A 14,265-nucleotide genomic window follows, 5' to 3' on the forward strand; every position below is an offset into this window, starting at 1 on the left:
CAAGACAAACAGGCTGTCGTTGCCAAGCAGGTTTTATATCAGAGGATGACTTTTAACATGCTGTCTTCAGATGTTGAGAAATCACCACCAGGGGAGACGCCAGCTTCCTGAGTGAGGGTGTGGGATCCCCCGAGAGACCCGGAGGGGCCCGTCTGACTCTCTGCAACCTCCATCTCCTCATCCAGAAAATTGGGCCATCAGTCGCTCCTGCTGCTCGCGGGTCGCTTTACAAGGGACAGTGGGGATAGACAGTCGCCTACGCGAGGGCTTTGAGCTTTCTGGTTATATCAAGGTCAAAGTTCTGAGAACAGAAATTTCTAAACTACAGGGGAAGAGTGCTTGATCTCTGAAAACGCTGCCTTTGAAATCACAATGTTGATATGATTCTCAGCAAAAGGAATTTTTCCCCCCCAATTAAAACTGGAAACTGGGACTCAGAGGGGCACTCAGATCCACATGTACAGCGGCTCTGGTGGCCGGGGTCACCTGCATGGACCCTCCACGACCAGAACCCATTCTCCTGTTTGCTCCGTGAAGATAAAAAAAAGCGAGAGGTTGGAAACGGTGCAGAAGAACCGCCCCAGGTTGCTGTGTCTGGGGAAGCCACTGCTAGAAGTTTCGATGAAGGGTGGGGCTGGCCTGGGGCCGGACGTTCAGGGGTTTCCTGTCTTGTCTGCGGGAAAGGTCATCTCCACCCTCCTTCCTGGCCCACCTGGCTCCCTGGCAAGTCATGCACAGGGAATCAGGCCCTAGGAAATAAACAAATGCCCCAGACACTGTTCTCAACACTTTGTTGTTGGTGTTTAGTCGCTCAGCCATGTCTGACTCTTTGCGACCTACCAGGCTCCTCTGCCCATGGGATTTCCCAGGCAAGAGTACTGGAGTGGGTTGCCTTTTCCTTTTCCAGGGGATCTTTCTGACCCAGGGATCAAACTCCTGCATTGGCAGGTGGATTCTTTACCTCTGAGCCACCAGGGAAGAAGTATTAAGTAACCAAGCTCAAAATAGACCGCTGGCTATCTTTCTCATGAAGGCAGGGGAGCTGCCTGAAGGCAGAAGACCTGACCTAACTCATGTTCTGGGTGCCGTGTTCTCGTGGCAGCTGCTGGGGTGAAGCCTCACACACCACCATGCTGAGCCTGGTTTTCACTCTTTCAGATACAAGAGAAGACATTCTAGGGCTCGTTTCAGGGCTGAAGTAGTCAACGCAAGCCGTCTAAAGAGGTCTAGTCACCTTTCTCTATTCTCCTTCCTTTTCTCAAGGGCAAAAGTCCTAAAGAACCTCTCCTGAAACCATTTCTTCCCTCACTGTCGGAAATCTAAATGCAGACAATTTTGCCCATAGAAACAGTAATATGACGGGAATACACTGTTTGTTTCTCTGGTTCGAGAAAGCCTGTGTAGCTTCTCAAGAGACATGCCCCTAACAGAGTTTTCTCTTTTGGACCCATATGATGCATGGAGCTGGGTATGACAGACATGTAGGCTTCAGGTGCCATCCATGGCCAATGCGTGGGTGTTAAGGGTTTCCTGCAACTGCTCCAACCTAGAGGCAGAGGTGCCTGTAGTTTATATTAAGCAACATCACTCTAGACCAAACTAATCTCCAGTGTGGATGGACTCAGATAGGGGGTGCTGGAAGCTCTCCTTTGCTCCATCTGTGAAGCCAGGGCTTGATGTTTGGGGCTGATGTATCAGGAGACTATCCTGTCCTTTAAACAGATAACGGCAAAGCCATGCTTGGCAGAGCTGTAATGTTAAAGTCAGAGCTGTAATGATTTCCACTGGTCAACTGACTTTCTTGAATTACTTGTATATTCCTGAGGTTAAGAAAAATCCTATAGGTCTGTGAAATTTATCCCTAGTTCACTACTTTAGCATACTGTCCCTCCAAAATGTGCTGTTTCTATACTGGTATATTTCAAAAAAGGACAGATAGGGAAGGAGCTTATATAGTCCCTACGTACGTCTACAGTCAATTCCCGGCAATTAATGTTTTCCTTTGAGTGAAAGAAACCCAAAGATTTCCAGAACCACAGCTATGCAAAAAAGCAAATTTCTCAGCAGGGCCTGGGTTGTTTCTTCTATGCGCACTCTGAAATATTCTTTAATAACAGCTCTCTACCTAGCAGGACTTAACAAGCAACTGTTCTCTTAACTACTACCTTCAGATCCTTAAATGCAGGGGAAATATTTTGAAATCTGGCAGAATTAAAAAGGGGATTTAATTCACTCAGAGTTTCATGTCTGCCACATGCAGCTAGGGAGGTTATTGGAAATTAAAATAAAAATTCAGTGTTAAATAAGTAAAAAGGAAAGAGATGAAGTCACACTCAGCCTACTCAGGAAATATTGCTGATCCCAAATGAGAAAGTTCTTCATCTTCGATTGTGAAGCCATTACAGTTAACCTGCGGTGAGAAAGGGGAGAGAGAGAAAGGGGGGAAAATGAGCTAAAGCTTCTTTCTGGATAGAAATCACCTCTTTAGCCGGGAAGACGTTTGGTTTAGTGATCAGAACACCTCTTTTGAACAAGGTATCCTACGTTCAGACACTACTTACCGAGCAGTCTCACGTGTAAACAGATACAAGCTGAACCGTCAAGTCTGAAGCGTCTAGTCCAGCCCACCTGCCCGTGGTGGCGGAAGGTCACAAAGCACCACTAAGGCTCCAAGGACTCAAGTCTGCAGAGCTGCATGGGAGCCCGGACATGTGCACTCTAACCCCAGTTCTGCCCCCGGTCTGGTATGGGATCTCAAGCCCATCACTGTGTCCCTTCTGTGCTCAGTTTTCTTCTGCTAAAAAAAGCCACTTAATCTGGTGCCTCGCTCATAAGGTGAGGTGGTACATCTGATAGGCTTTACACAGCTAATCTAACTGCTGTCCATCCCCTTGAGAGGCAGGGAGACCAAGACCCTGAAGCCAGGGCGCTGCGAATGTCCCTTCCTGCCTCAGACACATCAACCACTGGCCACCTGCTCATCTGTGGCAAGAAGTATTACCCTGAAAATCACCAAGGGCAGCTCTCAGCATCCTAGAAGTCAAGCTTAGAGCTGGCGGGCTGAAGATGAAGACTATACATCTCCAACTTTAGGCTGTTCCATAAACTCACTCTTTGCACATTCACCGAGGAAACCTTATATGCTGGGTGCTCTGCAGAGAAGGAAGACCAGGCCAAATCTGCACCCTCCAGGAACACCCAGGCCACTGGGAGACAGCTCGGTGAGGGTTTTTCATTTGTACCTACAACTTCACAGCTGGAAGGGAACTCTGTCCCTTTACTTCTCAGATGATGAAACTAAGGTCAGAGAAGGGCAGTGACTTGACCAAAGCCAGCAGCAAAGGCTGAGAGCCCGCCTCTTCCCGTGCTGCTAAGAGGCTGTCTGTGAAGCGTGCATGCTGAACAATTCCACCCCGTGAGCTGTAATCAGGCTCTTCCCCATCAGACACACAGCACGGCTGTGTTTCAGGCCAAGGGATGAGCTTTTTGAAACACTACTTTGCTGAGCGCTTAGTCCAGACTACCCACTGGGCTGGGTGCTGCACACTGACCCTCCCTCAAATCTACAATACTACCCCATTTTACAGATGGGGAAATTGAGGCCCAGGGAGGTCAATGATTAAGTAATTCAAGGCCATATAAGTAGCAAGCGGCAGAAAAGGAGTCAAAAGTCAAAGTAGGCATTCTAATAGCGAGGCTGTCAGAAACACAGGTGTGTCTTTTCACCATACCATGCTTCTTCTAAAATTGTTCTGATCTCTGATTCTTCTGGTTGTAATTTTACTTAAAAGCAAAGGGCCAGTGTCAAAGGCTTGGAAATCTTGGTACATACAGAAGTAAAGACTCCGATGGGTTTGACTTACAGCTTTAACCATTCAATACATTTACAACCAATATTTATGATTTTCAACGCAAAAAGAGATGACTGCAGTGAGTAAAACAATATACAGTCTTTGGAATCCTGAGGTGTCAGGCATTTTTATGTAGAAAACACAGCATACTGTGTTTTGTGTTGGCCTCAGGTACTCTAACCTCTTCTGTCATCAGGACATTCACCAACCATCATTCACCAGGGACCGCCAACCAACATCGGGTTAAGAGTAAATCAGGATTTTCATTCATTCAGCTAAATTTACTGAGGCCTGAACTATGCGTCCTGCACCTGACCAGGTACTCAGGGATCTATACGCAGTCTCGGATTGGGATACTAACATGCCTCGGCCGTGTCTGGTTCCCATAGGACAACAACAAATTTTGCAAAGTGGAAGAAGGCGTGTAAGAATGTAGCAATTTTCACAATGGATCTCGGGACTGACAGCTCCTGACTAGCTCTGAGGGGTGAGGGCCCCAGACATGCGCCTTTGCTTTGTAATCTCTTCCTCTATAAGGACCGTTTGTAATTCCAAATTCCTTCCGGCTTGATGTTCACGCCCACGGGCCCCTTTATTCCCTCTCCCCGTCCTCGTACTATGAGGGAGAGTGCGTTTCCACCACAAAGAAAGACTCCTGTGAACGCAAGTGTCTTCGGGGAGCTGGCGGTGATGTTCAAGCCTAATCACCTAGCAATTTGCCTGCGAGCCTTCCCTCCCTTCTGAAAGATCCCTAGGGAAGAAAAGTGAACTTGCCTGTTAAGAAAGATGCATAGGCCATCGTCTTTTTTTTTTTTTTTCCCTGAGTCAAATCAGGCATAAGTGCCTTGCTGAAGCTATTCTCATAATTAGCATTTAGACTAGATGTAGGCTGCACACCAAAAAAACATATCCCAACCATGCATACGCTCCTGGTGATTAAAATGCGCCTCGGCGCTGTCGAAGGAGCGCAGTCACCTTCTGCTGCCAGCTGCTGCTGGGCCACGAGTTAACCCACAACAGCCTCCCACGAACCAGACAGGAAAGGGCTTCAAGGCCAGAGGGGAGGACATGCTGGGGGAGGGGGGGCTGAGCAGCAGGGCCAGAGGGGCTGGAGCTGGGACAGCGCTTTCCACCTGCGCTTCAGAGTTTTCTTTGGGGATACCAAATGTCCCCTTTCAAATTTGTACGTGAGAAAAGACATGAAGGTGCGTGTGTATGTACATCGGTGTGTATGCGCACCGTCTCAGAGTGGATATTATGATTTGATTAATATGAAAGTCAAAGTCACTCAGTCGTCGCTGACTCTTTGCGACCCCATGGACTATACAGTCCATGGAATTCTCCAGGTCAGAATACTGGGGCGGGTAGTCTTTCCCTTCTCCAGGGAATGATATCTCCATTAATTATATTGATTAATATAAAGCCTTTGAAAAAACTACCTACCTATATTTACATATGTGTGTGCGTGTGTCTGTATCTATCCCCTGAATACTCTGAGTCAGTCCAAATTTCAAGGACTCTGAGTCACTTTCGGCACAAATTTAACACTTCTATTTTTGACAACAAAGGTCCGTCTAGTCAAAACTATGGTTTTTCCAGTGGTCATGTATGGATGTGAGAGTTGGACTGTAAAGAAGGCTGAGCGCTGAAGAACTGATACTTTTGAACTGTGGTGTTGGAGAAGATTCTTGAGAGTCCCTTGGACTGCAAGGAGATCCAACCAGTCCATACTAAAGGAAATCTGTCCTGAATATTCATTGGAAGGTCTGATGCTGAAGCTGAAACTCCATTACTTTGGACACCTGATGCGAAGAACTGACTCATTTGAAAAGACCCTGATGCTGGGAAAGATTGAAGGCAGGAGGAGAAGAGGACGACAGAGGATGAGATGGTTGGATGGCATCACTGATTTGATGGACATAGTTTGAGCAAGTTCCGGGAATTGGTGATGGACAGGGAAGCCTGGCATGCCGCAATCCATGGGATCGCAGAGTCGGACACAACTGAGCGACTCAACTGAACTGATTTGTGACATCAACTGCCTTGATTTTTGGTAAGTATGGTCCCATATCTACTATGTCAACACTGAGAAGGCCCATCAGCATGCACTACTCTGTTGCTGGAAGAGAAAAGATACCTTATGTTTACTTCATCACTCTTTCTTTCTCACAAAACCATGCCTCATCTAATCCAGAAAAGTCATACATCCAAGTTTTTCTAAAAATGTAATAGGAGAAGTCAATTCCTCCACTGTGTACTGTTACCCAAATCCATTGCCTTAGCGTGGGCAGGGAAATACGCTGTAATCCCAGGATAATATAATGAAATCAGGAAGGTTTTTCATTATGTCTAATTTAACACCCATGACTTGAACCCATTTTCTCTTTTACTGAGAACAGCATTTTTTTCTGATTATGACAGTCATATAACAGAAAAAAATCCACATAAACATAAAGTCTATTAAGGAACTCATCAAACTGTTCTCACTGGGGGATGAAGTAGGTCAGTGAAGTGGTGATGACTCACCTCTTTCCTTATAGGAGCAGTTTTTAAAGTGGGAGAACTATGGGTGCTTTTCATCTTCTCTTCTTTTCACTATTTTCTTAAGTTACAATCCTCACTGTAGAAAATCCAGAAAAATCACCCCCCAAAAAGTAAAAATTTTCCACAACTCATGAGATAACTAATGGTGAACTTCCATTTAAGCTTTTTTTTTTAACCAAAGTAAAATTTCATATTACACATTTTTTCCCCGGCTTTTACACTTGACGTTATGTCATCAGCGTTTCATATATCTTTGCTCTTTGAAATATAATTTATAAAGGCTATATAAACTTTAATCGAAAATCTAAGCCATGATTTACCTAATGACTACTGCTGACCATTTATAACATGTATTTCCTTTTCCTTTTCCCCCTTTCTTTTTGTTTTCATGTTTTTTAAAAAGAACCACACAGTAAACAATTTGCATGTCAATTTCTGTCCATAATTTCTGACTACTTCCTTAGGATAGAGTCCTAAAAATGGAATTAGTGACTCAAAGAGTACCGAGGTGACGCTTACTCTCTTCTAAGACGACAGTGTGTAAGTACCCACCCGAGCTTTTTCTCCCGTCTAGACACTGAAGGCAGGGGAGTGTAGCGACTTGCACCCACAAAACAGTATTCCAGTGTTTCTCCCTCTGCGAAGGTCATCTTCAACTACACATTCGGCTTGTAGGGGAAAACACAAGCGTATGTTAGGGAGAGAAATCTGATCTGGTGAGTCAGGCCAGGAAGAGCGACCCTCACAGAAACAGGAGGAAGAATCCGGCCACACGCGTCCAGCCCAGGGTGCTGACCACATTGTCTTCTCCTGTCCTGGCCAAGTCCAGCCAAGCCTCAGCCTTTCCAAAAGGCTGGTCGTCAGCTCCTTGGTGCATTTAAGTGGCTCTTGTCTAGAAGTCTAATTTTTTTTTGTTTTTAATCCTATCTGATTTTGGTAAACCTAGGCTTCTAGTCTACACAGGATTACTTAGCAATCATCGGGAAAGACCTACTGTACCTAGACCCACTCAGGCTCCTCTCTGTGATGTCTGTCCTTCCTGGCCATCTGTATTTGCCTCTGCTTTATCAACACAGTATTGGTAAGAGTAAAAAAAGAAAGAGTAAAGAAAAACAAAAACCTACAATCCACTACTGTCAGACGGGAAGGTTTAAGAGAAGAGTAAAATTGAATGTAGGAATCTCAAATGGTCTTTTCCATCCAAAGGTGTTGCAGTCTCCCACAGTTCTGGGACCCTGGCAACTCTGTTTTCATAAACTCTTTCTGCAGCAAGAGGCACAGGGAGGGTGGATTTCCTACGCTCTACCATCGGTGAGGGCCAGCACAGACAGGACCCTGCTCTGCTCAAGGTCAGTTTAGGCAAAACATGGACCAAGATGTCAAGAACTGTATCAGGTAGACGGCATCATTCTGCTTTCATTCATCTTTACCAGCTATGTGCTGGGAGAGGGACACTGGCAAGGAAAGGCTAAACTTAGTGTCGCCTGACACTCGCGTGCTTACCTGGGCAAAGAGCACTACTAGGCTATCGTTGTCGGGGAACTCAAGGTGCTTGGAGTAAAAGTGATGGAGAGCAGCTATGTCACTCTGAATCAAATCCCTCTTCTCATTGTCTAATTTATCCAGATCTGTGGATAAACAAACCATTATTCAGCACGTAGAAAACTCTGGATTTCTAGCTATACATCCTTTCAGTACTATCAATGGCATAGAGAGAAAGAAAAAAAAAACACGTGGAGCCCCCAGGAAATATTATCCCTCCTCCCTTGGTCTAACTAATAAGCCCTAGGGCAAAAAGAGCATGCCATTTCTTCCTTCCCTTCCTCTGACAAATGGAAGTCACTCAGGACAGGGAATTTCAACTGACCATTAACAGTGAGGTCAGGAATAGTGGCAGTGACTGATAACCAGCCTTGGTCTAGTCAAGGGTCCCCCAATTGGCCCCAGAGTCTGTGTCATGATGGAGAAAGTGGACAGCCCCTGATTTAATGCCTCCAGTAAGGACATCAGCTGTGTACAGGACTGTAATTCAGCAAAGATCCAAAAAATATTCAACATGCCAGGAGAGCCAGCAAGACATAGCTCAGGATGTAATAATTTATCCTGCAAGTTCGCACTTCCCCTTAATTATTTCCTAGCAATCCTGTCAACTGAGGGGGCGGGGGGAAGTTATAGTCCATTTTCCAAAACAGCACACAAGTCAAAATAAAAACTGATAACTATAAAATCCCCACCACCACAAAGAACCCAGCTATCCCTTCCTTCTTTCAATCCTGTCTAATCCACAGAAAACGTGGCTGAAATAATTCCTCAGCCAGTCACAGACAGACTTACGTGACTCAAACTCCTTCACGGCTAACAATTTCTCTGAAGGTGTTCTCTCTGGGTGGATTTTCTAGTAATTAGGGAAGAAATCACACAGTTACAGACTGCAACAACTTGTGCAAAAAATAGTGCTTTCACGCTTACATCAACATGAAGAAAAAAGCAACGGTTCTAAATGAAGTAAAGAGCAAGCCAAGGAGTCTGCCATTTGGGCTCTGAGAGCATTTGCCCAACATCCAAACCCAAAGGACTCTTTTGAAAAGCTTTTAAAAGCATCGGCTGCGTTCCTAACACCCTGATAATGCTATGCACACAGTAGGCTCAAAAATGCTTGTTATGGGAAAGAACAGTGGCTAGAAAACAACTTTTTAGGGCCCCGACTTAAAAGGACCGAGTCTACAGATGAGCCATCCCATTTATTATCTCTCCTTCTAAAAAGGAACAAAATCAACCCCCCCCCCCCATCCATTTTACACTTTCTTTAAGCATAGGCTAAAATGATCTCAAATTCCTGCGTTTCAAAAAGAACACTTTCGGTTGTATCCGTGAGCCGAGATTCACTTGAAACGTGTTGCCGGCTTTGTTCTAGACACCCCAAGAGGAGCTGACAATAGTAAATCCGCCAGGCTTTGAGAACATGAATAAACTTGGTGTTGACAAGAGTTCAAACGCAGAGCTCAAGAGCTGGCCCAAGGCCGTGTCTTTGTAATCAGGCTATTCAGCTTGAGGATACAGGTGGTCCACCCAGGCGTGCTCACCTCCCTAGTTAACATGTTACGCTTCCCCTCGGTAGTTGGGTAGCCTGTCCCCCTCCTGAAACCTTTGCAAGTGACTAGAATACAAATGGTCTGGTTTTTTTAATCATTAAGTCCTACAGAGATGAAAAGATAGCCAGGTAACTTTTCATTTAATAGACTATTAGTGGTAGCAGTAATTATAATAACAGTTGAATGAAACTGGTATAAACTCATCATAGCTTTCAGACTACCCTCCTGGGGCCAAAACATTTCAACAGTTCTTTTTTGGAGTGGAAATCTTCCCATTCATAGGATCCATTTCTATAAGATTAGTAAGTCATTTTGCCTGGGAAAACTTTTCATTCAGAAAAGGGCACCAGCTCCTTCTGAATTCTTAACCACCACACTTTCAATAATGTCAGGAGATGGGGCCTGGGGAGAACCAGGAGACTGGTCACTCAATCCTGGCAAGATGCTTACGGATTGAATCTGATGGCTTATTTACCCTGACACCTTGGTGGCTCAGACGGTAAAGAATCTGCCCGCAATGTGTGAGACCCAGGTTCGATTCCCGAGTCAGGAAGATCCCTTCAAGAAGGAAACAGCAACCCACTCCAGCATTCTTGCCTGGAGAATCCCAGGGACAGAGGAGCCTGGTGGGACTACAGTCCATGTGGTCACAAAGAGTCGGACACGACTGAGCAACTAACGCACACACACACACACACTCACCCAGCCACACCATTTTCTCCTACCCTTTCCTTCCGACCAAGTACTTGGCCTGTATTTAAAGACAACTGTGAGCAAGGAACCAAAAGTTAACCTCCTCCAGCGAAAACAATTCTGACTTTTCGTTCCCACTCTAAAGGCCAGCCTTGAGTGCCTCTGGTTACCCTGAGCGGGCGAAGTGGCATTTCATCAAGCACCTGACCCAGGCTGAACATAATGAAACTATGACCTCAGAGGTTCAAAATGTTCTACTTCTGTTTACGAGGTCGAGGAGCCTAACTTGGTCTGGGGACAGATTTGAGTTGACCATTATGATCACGTTTGGTTTCGATCAAAAAAAAAAACCAGAAAGTTTTAAATGGAGGGAGGTGTGGTAAGGGAAGATAGAAAGAAGGGGCAGATGAAATTTCAGCTTTAAGATTTCCAGTACAGAGGCCCTGCCCGCAGCTTATCACTGGCAAGCAGCTCTGTGGACATTCGCCTTTTAAGCTCCGTGCAGCCCATTTCACTGTGTCACAAGGACACATCCTGTGGCATTTTCCTCCCCTCCATTTAAGCTGGTCCTGTCAAGATCAGGCGTCTTATTATCATGCAATCAGTACGGGACTGAGCCCAAAAGGGGTCAGGACAGCCAGCCCTGGCTTCATCTTTGGAGGAAATTGCTGATGGCCACATGGTTCCCACCCCACCTCCCCGGCCTTGATTTTTACTTTTCCACTCCTCTTGTTCCTCTCCCAGCAGGTGCCATGCTGGTTATCTCACCCCATTCCCTGCCTGCCGAGGCAGGACAAGTATGGAGACAGGGAAGAGCAGGAGCCAGCCCAGGACAGGGGGTGAGCGGAGGTGGCAGCAGGGGTGCATGCTGTAAGAGAAGGAAAGAGGGGACCTCCCAAAGCTTTGAAGGCCAGTCTGGTTCCCTAGGACGCTCTCATTACCGTCACTCAGGTTTTCATGCCCTGAGAGGCCGTATTTTTCTATGCAAACCTGTCTCATATAAAAGCTCAGAACTTAGCAGCGGCTATGTTCCCGGCCTGGGATGAGTGACATCCTAGGTGCACAAGGCAGACAAGCCAGCTCACTCCTGGAGCCTTGCACTCATCTCTGTCCATAGGAACGTGACGGGAAATGCGGTCCCAGAATGCTGAGCGAGAGATGATCACCACGGGTCACTCACTCATCTTTCTGACCTCAGAGTAAAAAAATAAAACACACTTGAACCTGTTCCCAATTCCTCACCTGTTTGGCCAGAATCCTTGCTGTCAACCTTACAGTCTCGGAGGGATTCCAGTTTTCCCCAAAAACAACCATGGGAGAACATTCCAGCTTGTGCATGGGCCAATCTTCTCTCTGGGAAAGTTAAAAAAAAAAATATCACACACACACATGTGCACGCGCACACACACACACACACACACACACACACACGGCAATAAAGTTCGAAACAAGAGGATGCAGCAAGTTCTCCTAGTTGAGGTCAAGTGAAATATGTTTCCTTTTGGAAAACACGACAGTGCTCACAAAAGTTAGAGACGAAAACATCCTTTAAGATAGACATGGCTGTATGACCTTGACTCAGGCCTGGCTGAGCTTGCTGGCAAGAGAAAATCTGCTTTGTGTAGTTTCCTCAAGCATCTCACTCCCCTCACTATTCTGAACACCACGCACACCTGTGCATTATTTGTGGACGCTGTCATGCCAGTCACAGGGTGAGTGACTTGGGTATCAGCTGTTGGTCTGGCTCTGCTCCCTACGGTTCTGGTCTGGTTCTGTTCTCACATGAGGGCAAGTAACCGAGAAGTGCCATCCACAGCACCTCGTCCTCTTCTATGGGTGATAAAATCCTACCAGAGACGAGGGCTCGATCAAGGACCCGCGAAAAGTCTGGCCAGGGCAACTCTCGGGAATATTTAGGAACACAGACTCCCTGAAGAGTCACTGGAAAAAAGAGGAAAACTGGACTCCTTTCTAACACGGGTCTCAATGCTTTTTGCCCCAGGCTGCGGGGTGAAGGGCATGTGCTCACTCCTGGAAGGGTGGAGATGCCCCTTTCGCGATGGGAAGACTGGGGAAGGAGGAGGGTGGGGTGCTGGGGAGGAATGCACTGAGGACCGGGGCGTAAAGGACAACGCTGGTGCTGGTAACAGGGTCAGCGGGGGATGGCTGGGAACTGGCTGAGCCACACAGGCTCTGATAAAAACCAGCCGTGGTGGTGCGATGGGCTTGGCTGTGGGAGCGGACTCAATGGAAGTCTGCAGACACTCCTTGCTTCAACGGAACTGGGTACCATTGTGGGCTTCCCTCTGCCTCTCCTGCCTCAGGAAGGGGCAAGTCTGACTTTTCCAATGCTCAGGCCAGAAACCTGGAGACTTCCTGGCCGCCTCTCTCTCCCCCACACTCCATGTTCACCTTTCCAGTGAATCCATCCTGTCTGCCTGCGGAATACACTCAGCCTCTGATCATTTCCCTCCCGCACCTTCCTCAGTGGGCGGCAGACCCTACACCTACGCCATGATGGCTCCCTCTGCCTCCTACCTGGACACCTGCTTCTGCCCCCTCCACCCCTCACCCCACCCCCAGCTCCGCTCCAGAGAGCAACCGGAGTAATCGATTCTGAAAAACACAACTCAGATCTGCATTCACGGCTCAGCATGCTCTAATGGCTTCTCCCCTCGGAGCAAAAGGCCAAGCTGTAACGATGACTCATGAGGCCACACGTGGTAGGAGCTGACTCTGTGCTACTCCGAGCTCATCACCCCCACCACGCTCCCTCACCTCACTCCACCCGGCCATCATGTCTCCTCGCTGCCCCCTGGACCCACCATGCTTGCTCCTGCCTTGAGAGCTTTGGCACTTGCTGCATTTCCTGGAGAGATGCCTCTTCCCCAGATGTCCTGTTGGCTCCCTCCCTCCTCCATGTCTCTGCTCTGATGCCCCTTTTCAAGGTACCCTCTCCAAACCAGCGCTCTCCCCCCACCACTCTCCCTTTTCCTTGCTTTATGTGTCTACCTGACATATTTATTACACACTGATTAGATGTTTGGTTTACTACGTTTTCCCCCCTGCCCCCACTATTCATCTGTTTTGGGTAAATCTATTATCCCAGAACCTAGAACTGTGCCTGACAGTCACTAAGCACTCAATAAAGTTGTTGAATGAATGACGATGTCTCCCTCCCCACGGCCAAGAAGGAAAGACACACTGTCACTTAATGATTTAATGCAGCCCCCGAGACACAGACCCTGGGCTCAAGCACTGTGCCAAGGTGTTCTGCAGAGTTAAATAACAGCATGCCGAATATAACCAGGAGCAAGGAGAGACAGAAATGACAAGATATACACAAGGGAGAAGAGGATCTGTTTTTAGCCAAAGCCTAAAACGAGAGCTCGGTGATGAAGCAATGAGGTAGGAACAGGTAGGTCCAGCTCCCAGCAGACAAACTGACTCCGCACACAAATGCAAAGCAAAAAGGGAAAGACAACAAGGGCTTCTGACCCTGGGGCATCCAAAGGAAGTGAAGAATGCTAGTGGGGGACAGACGGGTAACTGACGCCTACGAATACACACAGGAATTTCACTGTGACCCTAGCTGTGCTAAGAAAAGGTGTTTGCATGGCCTTAAACATGCTAGTTTCCTGAAGTATATGTGGTGTCTTTGGTGTTTAACAATGAGCTCCGGTGAGAAAAAAGTTTAACATTTCTTAATATGACTTATGTGTTTTTAATACAATTTAATACGAATATAAATAAATAAATACGAACACACAATGCTGACATCTATTGATGTTAATGTCCTTCAGGGAAGAGAACCTCACTACAGTGCATGCTGTGGGGGAGAGCAGAGCTCTATTTAGCAAGAGGAGACTGGCCTGGGGCTCGGGGAGACCTGCATTCTCACCCTGCCCTCCAGTGAAGCAGCTATGTCACACCAGACAGTCCTCTTAATCCCTCTGCCTGTGTATCCTCGGCTGTAAATAACATGATCCCTAAGTTACTTAGCAGGTCCGGAATTCCGAGTCTACGATTGTATGCCTTCCAACAGTGATAATCAGACACAAAGCTTGAAGCCTACCATTATCAGG

General features: G+C 46.8%; 1 protein-coding gene across 2 annotated transcripts in view; it reads right to left on the reverse strand.

Moving 5' to 3' along the window:
- SMYD2 (SET and MYND domain containing 2) overlaps positions 1 to 14,265 on the reverse strand; it is a 53,542-nt gene that overhangs the window by 11,336 nt on the left and 27,941 nt on the right. For both annotated transcript variants that reach the window (XM_052654165.1, XM_052654167.1), the window contains exons 3-6: positions 11,423 to 11,533; positions 8,730 to 8,790; positions 7,899 to 8,023; positions 2,343 to 2,410 (exon numbers count right to left, since the gene is read on the reverse strand). In XM_052654165.1, coding sequence (XP_052510125.1) covers positions 2,343 to 2,410; positions 7,899 to 8,023; positions 8,730 to 8,790; positions 11,423 to 11,533 — 365 coding nt within the window. The remainder of the gene's footprint in view (positions 1 to 2,342; positions 2,411 to 7,898; positions 8,024 to 8,729; positions 8,791 to 11,422; positions 11,534 to 14,265) is intronic.

This window comes from Budorcas taxicolor, chromosome 16, assembly GCF_023091745.1.
Source record: "Budorcas taxicolor isolate Tak-1 chromosome 16, Takin1.1, whole genome shotgun sequence".
Classification (NCBI taxonomy): domain Eukaryota; kingdom Metazoa; phylum Chordata; class Mammalia; order Artiodactyla; family Bovidae; genus Budorcas; species Budorcas taxicolor.